Genomic DNA, 20,347 nt, shown 5'->3' on the forward strand with positions numbered 1-20,347 from the left:
AATCATTAATATCTAATCCTAATTTTGGTACCTCCAATTTAAAAAAAACATTTGGCAGCCACAAGTAATCGTTTTGAGCTGCCTTAATAGACGCCAAAGAAATCATTGCGTAATATTATGTCAAAAACTTTAATTACGACACCTGCCGAAATGCAATGCGTAAGTTTCAGTTCTGGTGAAACAAAAGCCTTTTGGATCAGGTTCACTTCTGGTCGAACAGACGGTTTTGAAACTTTACACTCCAGAAATAGCTCTGCGCGACGGAAACTAACAAGTGGATTGTTATTTGAGATCTTCAACAATAATTGGGCTTTATTAATCTGTGACAGCTACATAGTCGCGTTCAGTGTTTTGTCGAGCTTTACAGGGAGCTGACAACTACGCCAGGGGTCACCAACCTTTTTTTTGCGCAAGCCGGATAATTTTACGATTATCGCCAAGAGCCTGTAGTTTTTTGCAATCTTGTTTGACAAACGGTATAAAAAATTGGTTTCTAGATACGCCGTATGCTAGAAAAGTTATGGAACTACTGGATTATTTCGTTCTACAGTTTAATTGTAAAATAATGCAGAATGAATCTTGTTTTTGTTTTGAAGCTTCAAAGAACCAGAGACAAAAAATGACCGTCTGGGGAACCTCCTTGTTTTTGGTCCGACTCCGAATTTACTAATCTGCTGCGCCGTTTTCAGATTCAATAAATAAACTTGCCAAGGTGGGCATGATAGTAGCATTAAACCGGAGAATGTATTCAGTCCAGTGCAATTGAAAACTACATCTAAATTAAAACCGAGTAAAAAGAGGCAAAGAAATGAGTTAAATCTCATTCTTAGTTTTCAGTATGGTGAAACAGTTTCATTTTCAGAAATTTTCAGGTTTAGCTTATGACCAACAATATTTTATGTATTGAACAGCAAAGATAACATTATTGAGAAAAGTCAATGTTTACAATTATATCAATTAATTCAATATGTAATAATGTAACTAATGAAAGTGAACATGACCAGCAGTAAAAACAACAACGCAGTCTTAAATTCCACCTCTGAAAATGTACCAAGGATTTTAAAGACGATGTTATTGCTGATGGTGGATTTGGCACAGTTTATACAAAGGAACACCCGGAGTATGGTAACATTGTTGTGAAGCGATTTCGTTTATGTCATGCCTCTGATGAAGTAAGAAGCAGAACTTATTGAATGCACATAAAGCACAGTTGTTAAGAATAATTTGTCTCTCCATCTGTCTTTTTGTGAATGTCAAGTACAGGGGTTCTTAAACTGGGGGGCCTAGGGGGGCGTGAAGGGTTCGCAAGTGGGGTGAAGCACATTATGGCAGCAAAGTGAACGCTTCATTAGGCAGCAAAGTAAACGCTTCATTACTCTGAAATGGATGTCCAGTTGTACTAACTAAACTTTTTTCCACTGCGGGCCGGATACGTTTATTCGCCCGTGCGGCATAGTTTACATGCCCTAGTGCCGTCTTCTCAAACTTAGCCCACGAGGCGATTTTTATAGGGGCGCCAAGATATGATCTTTTAGAAAACCCATTTAAAATCTGTTAAATTGTATAGTTAGTCTCATCTTACAAGAAATGCTTGTATATTACGTCACAAGTAACACAATAAGGCAATTGTTTGCGCACAATTAACACTTTTTGTTTTGTCTGTGACGTAATAAACTGGCTTTGGGTCAATCCTGGGCATTGCAATCCTATGAAAGTCGGTAATATTAATTTGGCATGTCGTAACAGTAAACTTTCGTAAGGAGTAGATTAATTTTTGACAGTAACAAAGTTATCAATACGTTTTGGCAAACCTAAAAAATGGGATCGCAGGCCGTAGTTTGGTGACCCCTGTAGTCCTGTACTATATAGTCGGCTGTACATTCTTTATTTGTTCGCAATTTCGCTTTAGAGATTGCCTTGATTTTGGGTGAATCAACAATTTCTGGGCAACATATGCGTAGTTTACACGAATACTGACAACGTGGCTCAGTGCGCGTGCAAAAAAAACCTTTTTTCCCAACTTATCAGTGTTGAAGTGGCTTTTTCCAACGTTTGGAACTAACTTGACAGTAGCTAAGGCGGATCTATGATGTAGGTTGTTTTCAAAAAACAAGACAAGCATCATCAGTGCTAACGTTTTTAGGGGGGGCGTGAGAATAAATAAATCGTGTCAAGTGGGGCTCGACCGAAAAAGTTTAAGAACCCCTGGTCAAGTACATGTATGACTTCAGTATTATCCAAGTTTACTGTCTTTTATTATAAGTATGGACCACAATGGTTATAATGTTACATTAAAAAGCATTTTTTTGTGTGTAATTATGTCTACTTAACAATATTTTATTTACTGTTTTTGTTTTTAAATATGTTGAAGATTTGAAGAAACTGTAAAAGTTGCAGAAGTGGCAGAAAACTATGGGAAAAGTTTAAACATATCTAACACATTTAAAATGGGTGATTTTTTTAAACAATGTCAAAATTTGCTGAAATACGTATAGAAACTAAAGGATTTGAATCAGATTAGCATTGTTTGTACTTTTAGTAGCATGATTATTAAAGCCTTTTTCCCTTATTGGTATTTCTTCAAAATCCTTCGTTCAAAGAATTATATTTTATGTCCAGTGTGGAAAGAGAGCATAAAATGTTGCACTTGTGTAATCATCCCAACATACTTAAGTGCTTTGAACGAAAAAAACTGTCGACTGGTTCTATTGAACTCATGCTCGAACAGGCAGGTGGGGGAAACCTGCAGGATCTTGTGCTGAAATATGAAGAACTTGCTTGGGATGACCGATTTCATATTGCAATGGGACTTGCCAAAGGTCTTAGTTACCTACATTCAATGTCTGTTGTTCATGGCGATATTAAACCACAGAATGTACTTCTCACAGAATCCAAAGAGGTAAGAAACCTTGCTACTTGACAAAAGGCATTTAGGGGGTGTCTACAGCCTGATGCAGTCAGAAACGCATACGATTTCTGCTCTAAATAGGTCTAATAATTACAGCATCTGACTTGGGCAAAATTGTAATGGCATGTTGGTTGGTTGAACCCCATACCTTGACCAGGTATTTCACTAGGGCTCCCCCATTAAGTGTGTCAAGTGTTTAAACTTTATGTTCTATTTTTTAATAAGGTCTGATGGTATTATGTGCTACCTTACCTTTAATACACATGTGGTTGTATTAGGTAAAAATTCGTGATTTTGGTTCTGCAAGAATCCTTGAGATACCATCTGCTTCTTGGGAGTCTATAAACAAAAAAAACAAAAAGATCAGAAAACCAATTTTTACTGTGCCCCAGAGCTCTATAAAGCACACCAAAATGAAGATGGCACCAAAGTGAAAATCATCAGAGATTATCCTATGGATGTTTACAGGTAAATTTACTTCTAGATAACCTTTTTTGCTAATTTGTTTTGCTGTTTGAGCATCAACTATTGTTTTCATTTTACAGTTATGCAATGGTGCTTTACGAAGTTATTACAAAGAAATGTATAAAGATGCTGAACGCCATCCGCTTATTATCCAAAATGCCATTTTACGTGGTGAAAGACCAAATCTAGCTCCACTTACTGACATCATGGATTCCTTGCAACCAGAATCCAAGGATTTTGAAATACTTCAACTTTTATGTAATATTATGAAGCAATGTTGGGATGCAGATCCGTTAAAGCGATTAACAATGGATGAAGGTAATGTGTAAAAATATTCTAACTTTGCAATGGCCCATTTGACTGTTAACAATTTTATTGCTTCTTTTATTATGGGTCCTCTTCTATGAAGGGGACACATATTGTTTTTGTCCGAATTTTTTTCTCTTTTTTTGTCTAACGCTGGTTTGTGATACGCGTTTGGTCAAGAAAGAGTGCTTCATTTTTTTCCCAAATTTAGACACATGTTAGTAGTCATAGAAGTTTAACCCCGAATGACCCAGCGGTTCAACCACAGGCCCCCAAAACGTAATTTTTTAAAAACATCTGTACTGACTAAAGTACTTAATTTAAGGGTTATATGCTTTGCTGTTTGGTGCAATATAAGGTATTTTAAAGAATTTTGTACCCTAAAAAAAGATTTAAGGGCTCTGCACACCAGACGCGGTTGACGGTTGCGGCTAGCGATGTCAGCGCCGGCGGTAGTTGGCAGATTTTCCGCATAACGTTTGGCGCGACGTTGACCCTTCACACCGGCAGTGCGGTTGGTGTCAACGACTTTTGTTGCTAAGAAAACTGGGTCAACGTGCTCGACATATTGAGTGTTTCTACGTCTTAAGAAAGTTGCTACAAAATTCCGTTTAGTTTATTTTGTGACAAAATATAATGTTGATCGTCATCCCACTGTGTAATGTTTCCAAAATCAATTGCAACAGCAATATTGGATTTAGTTTACTTCTGTCATTGCTGTTGAAACACACTTTCCTGTTTTACAGACACTTTATGTTTCAAAGTTGGCAATATAGAAGCAATACCTTAAATGAGCACAATTTAGAAAACACAAGATTGCAGAAATGCAAAGAAAACAATCATATAACAACACACAAAAAAGCTTAAATGTAAGAAGATGCATGTACATAAACTTGCACATTGTTGCACAATCACAATGATGCTAGATGGTGTCAATTGTGAGGAATAAAAGTTGTATTCGTTGGCTTGTGGCATCTCTTTCTCTGAAGTTTGTAACTTCACCATTTTGCCATGTGACGTTTGATGAAGTTTTCATAGGGAAATTGCTTTCTATGGTCAGACAAACATGTCACAAATTCATGTCTTAAACTCTGGAAACATATGAAACAGTTGATTAGCAGAAACTACATTTTTATTCAAGTATACCAACCTGGAAATCCATACACAACAATGACTAGTTGACCACCCAAGAATAATCAAAAAGCTGTAAACATAAGTTCTTGAAACCACTGGTAATAAAATTTTAGTATGTTTGTGTCCAGTATTTGAACTGTTTACAAAAAAATTAAACGAGCATTACAAACTAATTTGCTAAAAACTTCCAAAAAACAATTAAAACTAGAAGGGTGGCTCAGCAAATATTTCAATTGCACATACACTATAACCTATTTTGAAACGTTAATATATTTCCTACACTTTTTTTACATTGGGTCCCATACCACCCACTGTCTTTTATAACCTTAGTTGTTTCTGCAGGCAGAAACTCATGCGTCCCCCACACATGCAAAGTTAAAAACTATGCATTACAAAAGACAACCATCAGTAAGTTTGGTATTTTAAGAAAAACTGTGGTCAGATCTTCGCTTAAATAATCATGCTATTAAAAGTAATGCAAATCTGATTCAATTCACACATTGTTTGAAGTTTGTCCTATTTAGTGCTCTATTTATAGAAAAGAAGGGATAAATAGTGGCAAAATAAAGTGAAACACAAAAATCGACACCTATAAATAGCAAATTCTACAAGCTGTCTAAATTTCATTCAATTCCGACACAGTTTTAAAAAATCGCCCATTTTAGGGGGCTGGTTAGGTAGATGTTAAAGCTATAGGGTGAAACATAACAATCGACACCTAAAAATTACATAATCTACTAACCATCCCAATGTCATTCAATTTAGACATTGTTAAAAACATGGACCCATTTTGGGGGGCCTAGTGGGGTAAATGTTGGGAAGACAGGGTTGAACACAGCAATCAACAATTATAAATGACAAACTCTGCAAACTGTCCAAATTTCATCCAATTCAGACAATGTTTAAAAAATTCACCCATTTTAGGGGGCAAGAGGGGTAAATATTGGGACTTCAGGGTTAAACACAACAATCGACACCTATAAATGACAAACTCTGACTGTCCAAATTTCATTTAATTCCAACACTGTTAAAAATTTCACCCTTTTTAGGGGGTTAGTGGGGTAACTGATGGGGTTTTACACCCAAAAGTATAAAATATGAAACCACAATGACCCAAGCAACAGTCCTGTAAAATTTTATCCAAATCGGTCAATGTTTAAAAGTTTGACCACTAGAGGTGTCATTATCAACATTCGTTAACAAATCTGACGTCATAAGGCTGTTAACACCCCCTCTGAGCAAAACCGTCCGCCAAGTATTACACAAACACAAGTACCATATGTTCTGTTGCCTATATTATACTATTACACCAAAGAAATTTTCTGTTTGTGGTGCGCAGCAACCTACAAAAACGTTTCACATTTCGGGGTCTAGCGGGGTAAATACTGGGGTTATCACGTCAAACGAAGTAGATGGCACATCTGCATAACCATATCTACCATCTCTGAAAGTTTCATCGAAATCCATCAAACATTTCATGGCAAAGTGGGGTGGACAAACTTCAGGGAAGAAAAACAAAACAAGAAAAAAACAAAAAACAAATCGAGTAAAATCAACATGTGTCCCCTTCAGGGAAGGGGACCCATAACAAGACAATTTGTACCAATACTATCAGTACTTCATTGACTCCATTCTTATTTTTCTGGTAAATAACAATAAAACAATCCACCTACAAACAAAAAGACCGAAATCACGCAGAAATGTATCGTAAACAAGTCGAACATCCGCCGAATATCAAGTTTTTCATCCAGCAGTCTAGCGCGGCTGACGGAAAAGTTAAATCCGAGTTAACTTTGCCGTCAGCCGCTTCAACCGAGAAAATCACGCCGTCACGGCAAGTCGCTGTCTGGTGTGAATACCCCGTCGCTTGCCGTCGAACGCAAAAACACGTCGCTATCCGCCAACCGCGTCTGGTGTGAATCTTGCTTTACCCATTTTCACCTCTTAAACCCCCAAATATTCATTTGTGTCTAATGCTGGTTTGTTAAATGTGTTTGGTCAAGAAAGAGTGCTTTTAATGTATTCAAATTTGCACAGATGTTAGTTATTAATCCAAATTTGATCCTCATAAAGTTTGACCCCAAACGACCCAGCAGGTTCACCCACAGCCCCTCCCAAAACAAAAAAATTAAAACGGCCGTACTGGCTAAAGTACATAATCTGAGAGTTTCATGCTTTGTTGGTTGGTGCAATGTAAGGTATTCTAAAGAATTTTGTAACTTTTTATTAAATTCACCCATTTTTACCCCTTAAACCCCAAAATAATAAGTTTTAGTTTTAGGCCAGAATTACAAGCCCTAATGTTCTGAAATGTTAAACATTTGTTTGCAGTAGGTTATTCTTTAGTATTTAAAATTTTGCCTTCATCGGCCAAATAGTTACTTTTACAGACCATAATATGTGTACACTGTCAGTCAGATAGAAGTCTCAACCCCCAAGGGAGTAATTCACTGGTTTACGATTAAGGCCCAGGTGAATGCAGCGGAAGTGCTCAGCTTGACGTCCGGACAGACGTTTTACAAGACAGTCATGTCAGTGATTAGAAATCAGCTGTTTTGCGCTGCTATGCTATGTCATTTTATTAAGTTATCACACACATTTTTAGTTTTGGAAAATTGTTTTTAAAAACTGACCTTGAACGACAATATCAAGGTCAAAGCATTAGATTAAATTGAAAGTATTTTTCCCGTTCTTATTTACTGTTTTTTGTAATTTTATGACAATAATGATGCAAAAAGAATACGGACAAAACTTTTAAAGTTGGGTTAATGCTTTCTGAAAGTTTTTCTTTAAGAATCTAAAAATAACCGAAACATTTGTTTACTGTAAATCCGCACAAACGCGTGTGTGGGGACCCTTTCGTTTTTGCTTGCAAAAACAATCATATGTGTAGATCAAATGATGTATATAGTAAATTGGTAAATATCGTATAGAGCGGCTGTTGGTCCACACTAATGCTTATCCACAAAAGGATGATTTTAAGTAAAACAATAAACATAAAGATAAAATTAACAGTTATTGTGGGTCCCCTTCCCTAAAGCAGACACATATTGTTTTGGTCCGTGTTTACTTTTTTGTGTCTAATGCTAGTTTGTTATACACGTTAGGTTATAAACGAGTGCTTAGCATTTATTCAAATTTACACAGATATTAGTTATTAATCCAAATTTGATCCTCCTGAAGTTCGACCCTGAATAACCCAGTAGTTCACCCACAGGCCCCAGAAACGTAAAAATTTCAAAATGGCTGTTCTGACTGAAGTACATGATCTTGGAGTTTCATGCATTGTTGTTTGGAGCAATGTATGGTATTCTAAAGAATTTTGTAACCTTTAATTCGATTCACCCATTTTTTTTCAGAAATACAAGCTCTAATGTGCTAAAATATAAACAATTGCTTGTAGTATCGTATCGTATTTTATTTTGTTCATGTGCACTTGAACGCGACAAGCATAATAACACATGACGGTAAAGTGGCATGAAAACATACGACACAGCTGTGATAACCTGGCGGTTGAAAATACACTAAAATAATACTAAGGGAGGGAGGGCAACGGTAAAAAAACGCAGCAGGTGTTCCTGGTAAAAAGAAAGGGGGCCTAAGAGGTTGTAATCTCGTTGTAGAAACAAGTGGCGCTAAGGCAACACGACTAGGTTTGACAACATGGGTGGATTCCAGCCGGTTTAATAACTTTTTTTAGGTAGGTAAACAACGACCGAAAAAGAAACCCTACCCAACATCATTGAATCTTAATTGAAATGGCAAAAAAGTAACAACACAAGACTACCGAAATGAAGTAGTTATTAAATATTTAATAAGTAAGAATTGAAACGTCAAGCACTGAATCAGTTAATTTCCCATGATGTTATTATGGGCCCCCTTCCTTGAAGGGGACACATCTTGATTTTACTCGATTTCTTTTCTTTTTTTTTTTTCTTCCCTGAAGTTTGTCCACCCCTTTTTGCCCTGAAATCTTTGATGGATTTGGATGAAACTTTCACAGATGGTAGATATAGTTATGTAGATGTGCCATCTGCTTCGTTTGAAATGATAACCCCAGTATTTACCCCGCTAGCCCCAAAAATGTAAAATGTGGTTTGTGCACACCACAAACGTTAGTTTTGTGTGATGTTATAAAGGCAAATATATTCATTCCTAGTGTTTGTGGGTTGCTTGGTGGTTGTTTGTGCAGTTGACATTCAGGGGGTGTTAACAGCCTTATGACATCAGAGGCATCAACAATTGTTGCTCATAAGCCCCTCCAGTGGCCAAATGTTTAAACATTTGCCGATTTGGACAAAAATTTACAGGACTGTGGATTGGGTTATTGTGATTTGATATTTTTTTAGTTTTAGAGTAGAAACCAATTATTTACCCCACTAGCCCCCCCAAAAGGGTGAATTGTTTAAGTATTGTTCGAATGGGATGAAATTTGGACAGTTTGTTTATTGTGCCATTGTTAGGTGTTGATTGTTGTTTTCCAACCTGTAGCCCCAAGATTTACCCGCTAGCCCCCTAAAAAAGGGGAATTTTTTAAACAATGCCTGAATTGGATAAAATTTGGAAAGCTTGTAGAGTATGCCATTTTTGGTGTTGATTCTTGTGTTCTGCCCTGTAGCCCAAACCATTACACCTGGCCCCCCAAAATAGGACAATTTTTTAAACAATGTCTGAATTGAATAAAACTTGGGCAGCTTGTAGTGGGTGCTATCTATGGTTGTTGATTGTTGTTTTCCAACCTGTAGCCACAACATTTACCCCACTAGCCCCCAATGGGTGACTTTTTTTAACAAAGTCTGAATTGAATGAAATTAGGACAGCTTGTGCCATTTTCCAATAATAGCAGCTGATTGTTGTGTTTTAGTCTAATTTTTCGCTATTTACCCCTTCATTTTTCAGATAGAACATACAATAGAAAAACCTTTAAAAATACCCAAATGGAAGAAAATTTAGATAGTTTGTACTCCACATAGCATGTTTGTTTATGCTCAGTACCAATCATTGTGTTTGACCTTACAATACCAAACTTTCACATGGTTATTTCTTGAAATGCATTATTTACAACTTTGCATGTGTGGGGACCCATGAGTTTCTGCCTGCAGAAACAACTAATCTTATAAAAGACAGTGTGTGATATGGGACCCAACATAAAATAAGTGTAGGGAATATATTATTTTTTTCAAATAGGTTATAGTGTATATGCAAGGGCAATATGTGCTAAGCCACCCTTCTAGTTTTAGAAAGAAAAGTGCCCACAGAGAAGAGCATAATTACAAAAAGAAAACACTGATAAAGGAACAAAAGTAAAACACACAAGAGGGTTTTTAGCAACTATGTATTAATAGTTTTTTATTATTATTATTTTTTACCGATATAAACCAATGTTAGTTGGACATGTAAAAGCATATGAAGTTTTGAGTATTTTCTACAATCATTGAATAAGATGACTTTGATGATGCATCATCCGCACTCAAAAAAATAGTTGTCCATATTTTTGACTGTGGTTGTAATAAGTCCTTTTTTCCATTAATAGTGACTTTATGTAGTGTTTAGTATTTAAAATTTTGGCTTCATCGCCCAAATGGTTACAGCTCATAATAAGTGTGCACTGGACAGAAGCCGAATCGGAGTAGATCACTGGTTTATAACTGTGGTGACTTAATGCATAGCGGGAGATCATTGCTTGACGGGTGAACAGGCGTTTTGCAAGGAATTCATTTGCTGTTTAGACATCAGCGCAGTAATGCTATGTGGTGGTTAGACATCAGCGCGTTAAAAGGTCATTTACAGTCGTTCTGCGACTCCATGGCGATAGGCTGCAGAAGAACACTTTGTTACACACACTTTTGCTGCAAAATATCTTTCTAATTTGTCACTGTATGTAATACTGCCTAGGTTTTCTAGGAAAAGTTTTACCTGCTTCAAAATCAGCCTTGCACAGCTATACCGAGTTCCAACCTAATGGTTAAATTCTCAGATTGGAAGTATTTTTTCACTTTTTTTTGTGCTACTTTTGTAAATATATGACACTATACTGAAATAGAATATGGACAAAACCTTTTGTAGTTTGGGTTGATGCTATCTACTAATTTGTTTGTCTAAAAAATAACAAAAAATATGGAATTTGAAAATCTTTTTACCATTAATTAACATAGACACAGGTGTTAAAGTTCATAATATAAGTCATTTCGAAAAATACCGCGCGGGCCACTCAGAACCTTCCTGCGGGCCACGGGTTGGACACCCTGGGCTAAAGCATGTAAAGGTATCAGCATTTTAAAGCATAAAAATAAACACGTGTATGGGGACCAATTCGTTTTTCGTTACCAAAACAGTTGTGTGTGAAGATCAAATTGTGTGCATAGTAAACAGGTAAACATGATTTAGAAACTATAAAATGAAAATATATTGGAAAGCCACCTTCCTAGATTTAAATAGAATGAAAACTCGAAATACACTACACGCTGTATACACTAGACATATGATACAGAATCTATAAAATAGACGTACATAAGCCACGTTTCTAGTTTTAATAGGTGATATTTATGGAAAATAAACCATCTAGTTACATTTACATATAACATAGACCGAATATGCAAACTAATGCAAAACTGTTGTTGTTGTTGTTTTCAGGTGCAAACTGGTTTACTGCCGTGCAAATATGGTGTCATATTAGAAAAAGCAATCTGCAGATTTTTCTTTTGATTTTTTTCATGCATTTCGTCTGGACTTTCTTGTTTTCTGGGCGTTTTACCAGTGGTCATGTGTCCTTATTCAGCCGTGTCTTTCGTCTTCCTCTTCAATACGGCTTTGCGTTCATTAAATATGTGGATTTTTTTCGATTGTTTAAATCGTTTATCAACAAAGGCCAAAATCAGTACAAGACCGTAGAGGCTAAACAATGCTCGTCGACACCATAGAAAGAGCTTGCCCTGTTCGAGTCAAGGCCTGTTTTACCAAAAATTCTTATAGGTCTGATTTATAGTATTTTTGCTTTTTCGCTCGCACTGTGACTCTTGCTTTGGCTCAGGTTCTTAGATATTTTAATGGTGTCGTTTAACTCTAATTGACTGCCGTGTAAAATTAATTATTTGTACATTTTTTGTTTGTTCAGTTGTCCAACAACACTGTTTCCTAATTGCGCTTCTTTTCGTCTTGTTCATTTATTGGCGCACTTTTTTATGTTTTACGAACTCCTGACGCAGAATGCGTGACTACGTCCGATTCGTTTTTTGCTAATGCGAAACAGACGAGGAATGCAAACGCTGCTGCTTCTGTAGTAACCAAAATAACCGACAGTAGATGGCGCCACAGAGCTTATTTTAACAACGTACCTGTTTGAGTTTTAGAATTGATCTGTCGGCCATGGTTGGAACTGTAAAGTTTCAAAAAGGAAATGTATGATTAGATCGTCACAATAAAAGTAAGGTCCATCTATTCCCCAACAAAGACTATGCGCAAAGCAAATTGTCTGAAAATAGCAAATTTTACTTGATCTTGACACAGATTTTGAATTTAACGGGTGACGAGATTTTACACCAAAACTGAAGAGGCATTTTGGATATTTGATACGTGAAGACAGATTTGTCGGTCACCACATCGTACTGATTCCTGTTATAGTCTGTTTCTCTCCTTACTTTTTTCCAACGAGTCACGATCTATTTTTGTCTCCATTTTCCAACCCAAATAGCGAACATTTACCAGGTATGACGACAGTACCTTCGAAAAGTTTGTATTTAGGCTGTACAACAATTGCCGTGTTAAGGTTTTAGGGTTTGCTTTACGTCATGAATCCCAATGCACAAACTTCTTGGAATTCCCACTTCGGCTTAGTCAGGGATGCTGTTTTTTTCTTGCAATCAGTTCACTATTTTGTACCGACTTCTTGAGTAAGTTTAAAGAAAGAACACTTGTGGCAAATCATAACTTACATGATTATGATATAATATAATCATAATAAGCGCTCGTCGGTTTGCACAGCGAAGTCCCTTAGACTGAAAACAGCTGCATAAAACAACTTTTGTAAATCGAATCCCTAATTTTAAACAAACTGTCATAGTTAATGTCAAGATTTTTGATACGATTTTTATTCTACACTTCTTGTCGAAATCACAATTCAAAAAGGTATATGCGAGTAAAGTGACTGTAAAATAACAGAGCTTAGCTTGTTTCAATGTAGGTAAAGTGAAAAATACATCTCTTTTATATTACAATGTAAAACGCGTCGTTTTATTGTTTAAGGAATGTTGATTTTAAAAATGTGACCAGTTAAAAAATCTTTATTGACACGGCTTACAGTTGAAAAGCTGAAAAAGAACATAAATTACTATGCAGTCGTCATGACCTTACGTCGTGCAGCCTTCCTGTGCATGGAAACAGGAAATTTGATCTTATTGTTGGGATAAGTCACCATGAGGGCGGTTTTATGAACTCTCGACCTTAGGGAAACTTGGCCAAACGTTTTGAAATTTTCTTGTTTTTTGGGGAAAGGGATTTTTTTACAGAAACTTGACGAGGTTGGACTCTTTTGTTTACTTAGTGGCCTTTGCCTCTTACGTTACAAAGTTCTAGGTTGCATAAGAAATTGCTGCGTTAGGCTTGTCGTGCGGTGGAGGTGTCGACAAAAGAGGTCAATAAACATAAAATTGAAATAAATACCCGAAATTTGAAATATATATTTCAATAGTTCATCAACTTAGTTCTACACACAACGAAATTTAATCAAAACGTTGTACAATGTTATAATTTTATGCCGTACCCCAGCTAACAATTTGACGTCGGCTCGACGTAGATTTTTGGTCAAGTTTGGTCGATAGGACGTTGCGACAAAACGTCAATTTTACGTAAAAGTGTCGACTCCAGAATACGTAGATAGGACGTTGGAAACTACGTTGTGCATAACGTAAACCTTACGTTCAGTAAACGTAACTACGAACGTTGTAAATTACGTTCTTAAAACGTAAATTTGCAACGTTATTTTTACGTAAAAGTGTCGACTCCAGAAAACGTAGATAGGACGTTGCAGATAACGTAAATTCGTGACGTCTTTAAAACGTAAATCGTGACGTTTGTTTTACGTAAAAGTGTCGACTCCAGAAAACGTAGATAGGACGTTGTAAACAACGTTTTCCCATGACGTTTGTTGCACGTCTAGTTAAACGTCAATACGACCTCATAAAAACGCGTCTCCATGACGTTGTTGAATTACGTCAAATATGCGTTGAACCAAACGTAATAACGATCGTTAAAAATTACATTTGTATGACGTAACTCATGACGTCATTTTTACGTAAGAGTGTCTACTCCATACGATGTATATATGACGTGGTAATTTATGTCAATAATACGCACAAATAAACATGAGTACGACACCTAACAACGCCGATCCTAATTACGTGTTGACATGTTTGCAATGTTTAAAACGTTTGCAGCTTTCTAACTAATGCTAACAATTAAACATGCCAAGGAATTAAAGTAGGAATATAATATTGATGGTGAAAAATCACAGTAGTACAGAATCAAAAAGGGTTAGCAGTAAACAGCAAAAAACGGCGAAAAAGTATGGCATTCACACAACAATAGACAAACATGTATGACTCCTAAAGAGTTTGTAAATACTATTAAGGTTTTAGTTGCATTGTGCTAAAACATTGCCTTATAATATGTGTTTGACATGGCTTGTTCATAATACAACACAATTATAGCAGATACAAATAAACATTTCAAATAGTGCCAGTAAAATATAGAAAAACTCTCAATCAAAGTCCATGGCAATCTGCCTTTAAAAACCAATCTTTACTTCTCACATCTGAAGTCAAGGATGTTGACAAAGATTTCCGCGCTTCCACTCTGCAAATCAAATTTGTCGATGAGATTAGTCCTTCAGGTATAATTTATTGCAGCATATGTCAATTTTGTGAGTAAAGAACAACATGAGGTTGTAGATACAACTTTCACATTTATAACAATTTCTATGCAAAGGTATTAATATTTGACTTGTAAATGTGGTATTCAGGCAGCTAGACAATCATTTGACCCATTTTGGGGATGGTGTGTCAATTGTTGTAAGGTAAACAAACAAAAACAAAATCTTATCTATTAAAGGTTTGGGTAGCAGGTGTTATTTAATTGTTTCAAACATTTTCTGCCAAAAGACCTTTTAAGGACAAACAACCAACATTCCACACTGTACACTGCTTCATATTTCAACACTCCAGCATACTAAATCAAGCAAATAGGGTCAGAGCTTGGTCAGTCTTAGGGCCAGAATAAAATTAAATTTGTACTGTTAATAAACTTACTTTGTATTCAGACTAGTTTAAGCTTTTCTCTTCTGGTGCTTCAGGAATCCAGTGTTTTGCTTTGAACACCAGACTATAATACAAAAAAAGTCAAAAGCAAATACTGTGTACAAACTTAATAGGGTTTTGTTACACAAACTTCTGCAAGTAGAACTATACCTTTTGCTGTCCTTTGTTTGTTTCGATAATTTTTGTCATTTTCCAGAGAATATCGCAAGGAAACGGACCTTCCAGGTTTGCCAAGAGTATACCTAAAAATCACAAGCACTGTTGTAATTGTAATGTTCATGCAGCAATGTAACACAAATGTTGGCTTTACAGTGAGATTTGCACAAAAGAACTACACATAAATTAGTTTAAAACTTACTAGGATTTATTAAAAGATTTCGTCTTCAGTGTGCTTGCAGTCATAAGCCTCTAGTTCTTAGTTGTCACTAGATTGGGGACTTTAGACAGATTTTGCATTGTCACAAGTTTCCTTTTTTCTTCAGCATCACTCCAAAATGTGTAACTTGTTGGCTAAAAAACAAAAACACAAGTAACTGGTAAATATAAAAAATATTTCTATTTTTGGAAAGCAAAAGTGCCTCAATTCCAACAACTAAAATAGCAAATTAAAAAAACTATCTGCAACTACTCATTCATTGTGCTACACTTTTTTTTACTATATGACAGAATGAATTTGCAAACAGCAGCAAAATCCATGATATACATGACCAGCATTAGATAATGATCATTTCTAACATATTTATTCTCATGCATAAAGAGAAGAACAGCATGTAGGGTATTTTTTTGCATATTACAACATACATTGCATTCTGTATCATTTAGGCTAAACACATATACAACTATTAGCTACTTAAAACTTACATAAAACTGAACTGATCCATCTGTAGGTGTTGCAGGGCAGTAAAGATACTTTTTACACATGGGTTGTTTATGTACTAATGTTAAGCAACCCTTTTGTGGTCTTTCTTTCCAATGACCAAAATGACAAGTATGTGTGTCTTCAACACAAAGTAGTTTTATGACAAATTCACACAGGTTTAGAATGTACTATGTAATGAATATTAAAACTGCAATTGTAGATAAAAAATGATTTATTAATTATGATGGTACAGGACCTAATTAAGTATAAGTGTATGTCAAATACAATCTATAATTTTAGTATTAAACTAACTAATTCTAGTTGACATATTTTAACATAATGTATACAATACATTATATAGCCTGCTTTCTAGAACAGCTTTAGCTTACTTTTTGACAAATAGCACAAAGGTGACTTTCTAAGTAAACATATCCAAACCATTGAAATAGCAGGTAAAATAGTTAATTTCTTTACTTGAAAAATGAATGCAACATATTACTGTAAACTAAAGTCCAACATTCGACTGGTGCCCAGCAAACACAATACTCACATTCTGATTTAAAACATACCTATCTGAAATAATACAACAACAGACAGACATCTCCAAAATAGTTCAACTTCAGGCAATTCAGGCCTACAGTCCTGTCAAACTAGGCGCAAAAACTGACACCTCTGGAATAACTTATACTCACACTCGAACTGCAATAAGGAAAATTAATCAAAGTTTTACTGACTAACACGCATTGTGGATTTCTGAAGTCCACAACACGGACAACGCCTCTACACCTTTTGAACGAAGTACATCCATAACAGCGGGTTTTGAAATTTCAAAGTCCGCCCTGCGCGCCAAAATTCAAAATGTGCGCGAATATTTTGAAATTGAATGTTGCGATGTATGTCTTAACGATTTGCACATGTGTTTAAAAGAAAAATCAATCAGTCAAGTAATTATCGCACTAAAAATTAATTAAAGACTATACAATTGTATAGCTTAAGCTTTCTCATCAGAGCTCATATAAGAGCGGTTTTGAAAACACTTTTAAACTGATCACCGCGCCCAAAATCAAACCTGTATGACGGATTTTGATATGTTATGTTACGACCTATGGCGCAATAATTTATACATTTTCGAAAAAGAAAAGCGGTAAAAAAGTTAAAAAGGACACGGAAAATCAATTGTAGAAACCTGCAATTTGGAAGTGACGTTTCATAACATTGCAACATTAGTTTACTTGTCATATGACGGCAATAAAGCGTTACAAATGACGTCGAAAACGGTTGCAAACTGGTTAAATTTGACGTCAGTGACAAACGTGAATTCTACGTCACGCATGACGTTTTAACATAGTTGTATTGCAGTTTGTTGCAACGTTACTAAACAACGTTAATAAAACGTTTAAAAAGACGTCGAAAACGGTTGTAAACTGGTTAAATTTGACGTCATAGATAAACGTGAATTCTACGTCACGCATGACGTTTTAAAATTGTTGTATTGCAGTTTGTTGCAACGTTACTAAACAACGTTAATAAAACGTTTGAAATGACGTCGAAAACAGTTGTACACAAGTTAAATTTGACGTCAGTAACAAACGTGAATTCTACGTCACGCATGACGTTTTAAAATTGATGTATTGCAGTTTGTTGCAACGTTAATAAACAACGTTTATAAAACGTTTGAAATGACGTCGAAAACAGTTGTACACAAGTTAAATTTGACGTCAGTGACAAACGTGACTTTTACGACACGAATGACGTTTTAACATAGTCGTATTGCAGTTTGTTGCAACGTTACTAAACAACGTTAATAAAACGTTTGAAATGACGTCGAAAACAGTTGTACACAAGTTAAATTTGACGTCAGTAACAAACGTGAATTTTACGTCACGTATAACGTTTTACCATAGTTGCATTGCAGTTTGTTGCAACATTACTAAACAACGTGAATAAAACGTTTGAAATGACGTCGAAAACGGTTGTAAACTGGTTAAATTTGACGTCAGAGAAAAGCGTGAATTTTACGTCACGTATGACGTTTTAACATAGTTGTATTGCAGTTTTTTGCAACGTTACTAAACAACGTTTATAAAACGTTTTAAATGACGTCGAAAACAGTTGTACACAAGTTAAATTTGACGTCAGTGACAAACGTAACTTTTACGTCACGCATGACGTTTCAAAAATTGATGTATTGCAGTTTGTTGCAACGTTAATAAACAACGTTTATAAAACGTTTGAAATGACGTCGAAAACAGTTGTACACAAGTTAAATTTGACGTCAGTGACAAACGTGACTTTTACGTCACGCATGACGTTTTAACATAGTCGTATTGCAGTTTGTTGCAACGTTACTAAACAACGTTAATAAAACGTTTGAAATGACGTCGAAAACAGTTGTACACAAGTTAAATTTGACGTCAGTAACAAACGTGACTTTTACGTCACGTATGACGTTTTAACGTAGTCGTATTGCAGTTTGTTGCAACGTTACTAAACAACGTTAATAAAACGTTTGAGGTGACGTCGAAAACGGTTGTAAACTGGTTAAATTTGACGTCAGAGAAAAACGTGAATTCTACGTCACGTATAACGTTTTACCATAGTTGTATTGCAGTTTTTTGCAACGTTACTAAACAACGTTAATAAAACGTTTGAGGTGACGTCGAAAACGGTTGTACACAAGTTAAATTTGACGTCAGAGACAAACGTGAATTCTACGTTACGTATGACGTTTTAACATAGTTGTATTGCAGTTTTTTGCAACGTTACTAAACAACGTTTATAAAACGTTTTAAATGACGTCGAAAACAGTTGTACACAAGTTAAATTTGACGTCAGTGACAAACGTGACTTTTACGTCACGCATGACGTTTTAACATAGTCGTATTGCAGTTTGTTGCAACGTTACTAAACAACGTTAATAAAACGTTTGAAATGACGTCGAAAACAGTTGTACACAAGTTAAATTTGACGTCAGTAACAAACGTGACTTTTACGTCACGTATGACGTTTTAACGTAGTCGTATTGCAGTTTGTTGCAACGTTACTAAACAACGTTAATAAAACGTTTGAGGTGACGTCGAAAACGGTTGTAAACTGGTTAAATTTGACGTCAGAGAAAAACGTGAATTCTACGTCACGTATAACGTTTTACCATAGTTGTATTGCAGTTTTTTGCAACGTTACTAAACAACGTTAATAAAACGTTTGAGGTGACGTCGAAAACGGTTGTACACAAGTTAAATTTGACGTCAGAGACAAACGTGAATTCTACGTTACGTATGACGTTTTAACATAGTTGTATTGCAGTTTCATACAACGTTAAGAATCAACGCAAATAAAACGTTCAAAATTACGTCAAATAAAGTTGCAGACAGGTTTTCTTGTAACGTCAACAAAAAACGTTATGTTTACGTTTCAAACCACGTCTGGAAAGGTTGTATAAATGTTTTTGTCTGATGTTAGGTTTTACCAATCTTCAACGTCATGTATTACGTAACAAAAACTGTAGTAAGACGTGATTTGTTGACGTTCGTTGGCAAACATTCCCACAACATTTACTTTGTTCAAAAAAATTGGTCCCGAACGTCGAAACTACGTTGTGTGTTAGCTGGGACGTTGTTTGATCAGCAAAATTATTTCAAGCCTGGGCGATACGCAGGAGCAGAGCAAAAAATGTTGCCAGCATTGCTAATGGTAAGGAATGAATTGAGTTAGATCCGTCTCCACAACCATGGTGCCATTAATCTCACGTTGTACGCATTCGTCTTTAATATCCTCACCGTTCTCATTGTTACAGTTGTTTGCTGAAACGTAGAGTCACACAAGCTTGGTGCTTATTCGTACAGTTGACGCGATATTTTTTGGCCACGTCCGGTCCTGAACATTTCCCTCCCACCATATCGACTCCACCAACGGAAGAATAGGTGCGTTGGTAGGACCGTATAAAGTTACCTGAAAATAATTTGGATCTATTGCCAACAGACACGGACTTAAAAAACCCAAAGTTGTTTTTCAACAAATATATATAGTTTAGAACCATAAAAAAGACTTAATTGCAAATTATTTAAAAAGGAAACGTTTAGAAAGGAACATTAGCCCACCCACCCGTTGCCACAAATGAAGTAAGCAATGGGAGAGTGGGGTGGGTTGTTACAAAATTTGTTCTGCTGCAATTTTGGGGTTAAATTATTATTCAGATCATCCTGATTTTTTGCATGAAGTTTGATATGCCCCTAAGTCTAGTAAACATGTTACCAACAAAATAAATTGGTACTTGTAAAAAAAATTATTTCATGTTTTCTGGTTGATGCTCTGTTGTAACAACTCACCCCATGGTGGGGGTAAGTTGTTACAAAACTTTAGGAA

The 20,347-nt window shown here is 35.8% G+C and overlaps 1 protein-coding gene and 2 long non-coding RNA genes across 3 annotated transcripts; 1 reads left to right on the forward strand and 2 right to left on the reverse strand.

Moving 5' to 3' along the window:
* The first annotated feature begins 977 nt into the window (after positions 1 to 977).
* Positions 978 to 12,532, forward strand: LOC145229552 (uncharacterized). Its single transcript, XM_080094909.1, is given in 8 exon segments — positions 978 to 1,051; positions 1,054 to 1,195; positions 2,620 to 2,899; positions 3,187 to 3,255; positions 3,258 to 3,376; positions 3,454 to 3,479; positions 3,482 to 3,691; positions 11,447 to 12,532. Coding segments are annotated over 8 exon segments (1,200 nt in total). The 5' UTR covers positions 978 to 984; the 3' UTR covers positions 11,734 to 12,532.
* Positions 9,069 to 10,900, reverse strand: LOC145229571 (uncharacterized). Its single transcript, XR_013860464.1, has 2 exons — positions 10,730 to 10,900; positions 9,069 to 10,629 (listed from the first exon to the last, which is right to left on the reverse strand). It is a non-coding gene; the product is annotated as an uncharacterized LOC145229571 (long non-coding RNA).
* Positions 12,533 to 14,282: 1,750 nt separating the features above from the next.
* Positions 14,283 to 16,750, reverse strand: LOC145229563 (uncharacterized). Its single transcript, XR_013860463.1, has 5 exons — positions 15,985 to 16,750; positions 15,482 to 15,633; positions 15,274 to 15,365; positions 15,115 to 15,187; positions 14,283 to 14,662 (listed from the first exon to the last, which is right to left on the reverse strand). It is a non-coding gene; the product is annotated as an uncharacterized LOC145229563 (long non-coding RNA).
* Between the last annotated feature and the right edge of the window lie 3,597 nt (positions 16,751 to 20,347).

This window comes from Phallusia mammillata, chromosome 1 (assembly GCF_965637545.1).
Source record: "Phallusia mammillata chromosome 1, kaPhaMamm4.hap1.1, whole genome shotgun sequence".
NCBI lineage: Eukaryota > Metazoa > Chordata > Ascidiacea > Phlebobranchia > Ascidiidae > Phallusia > Phallusia mammillata.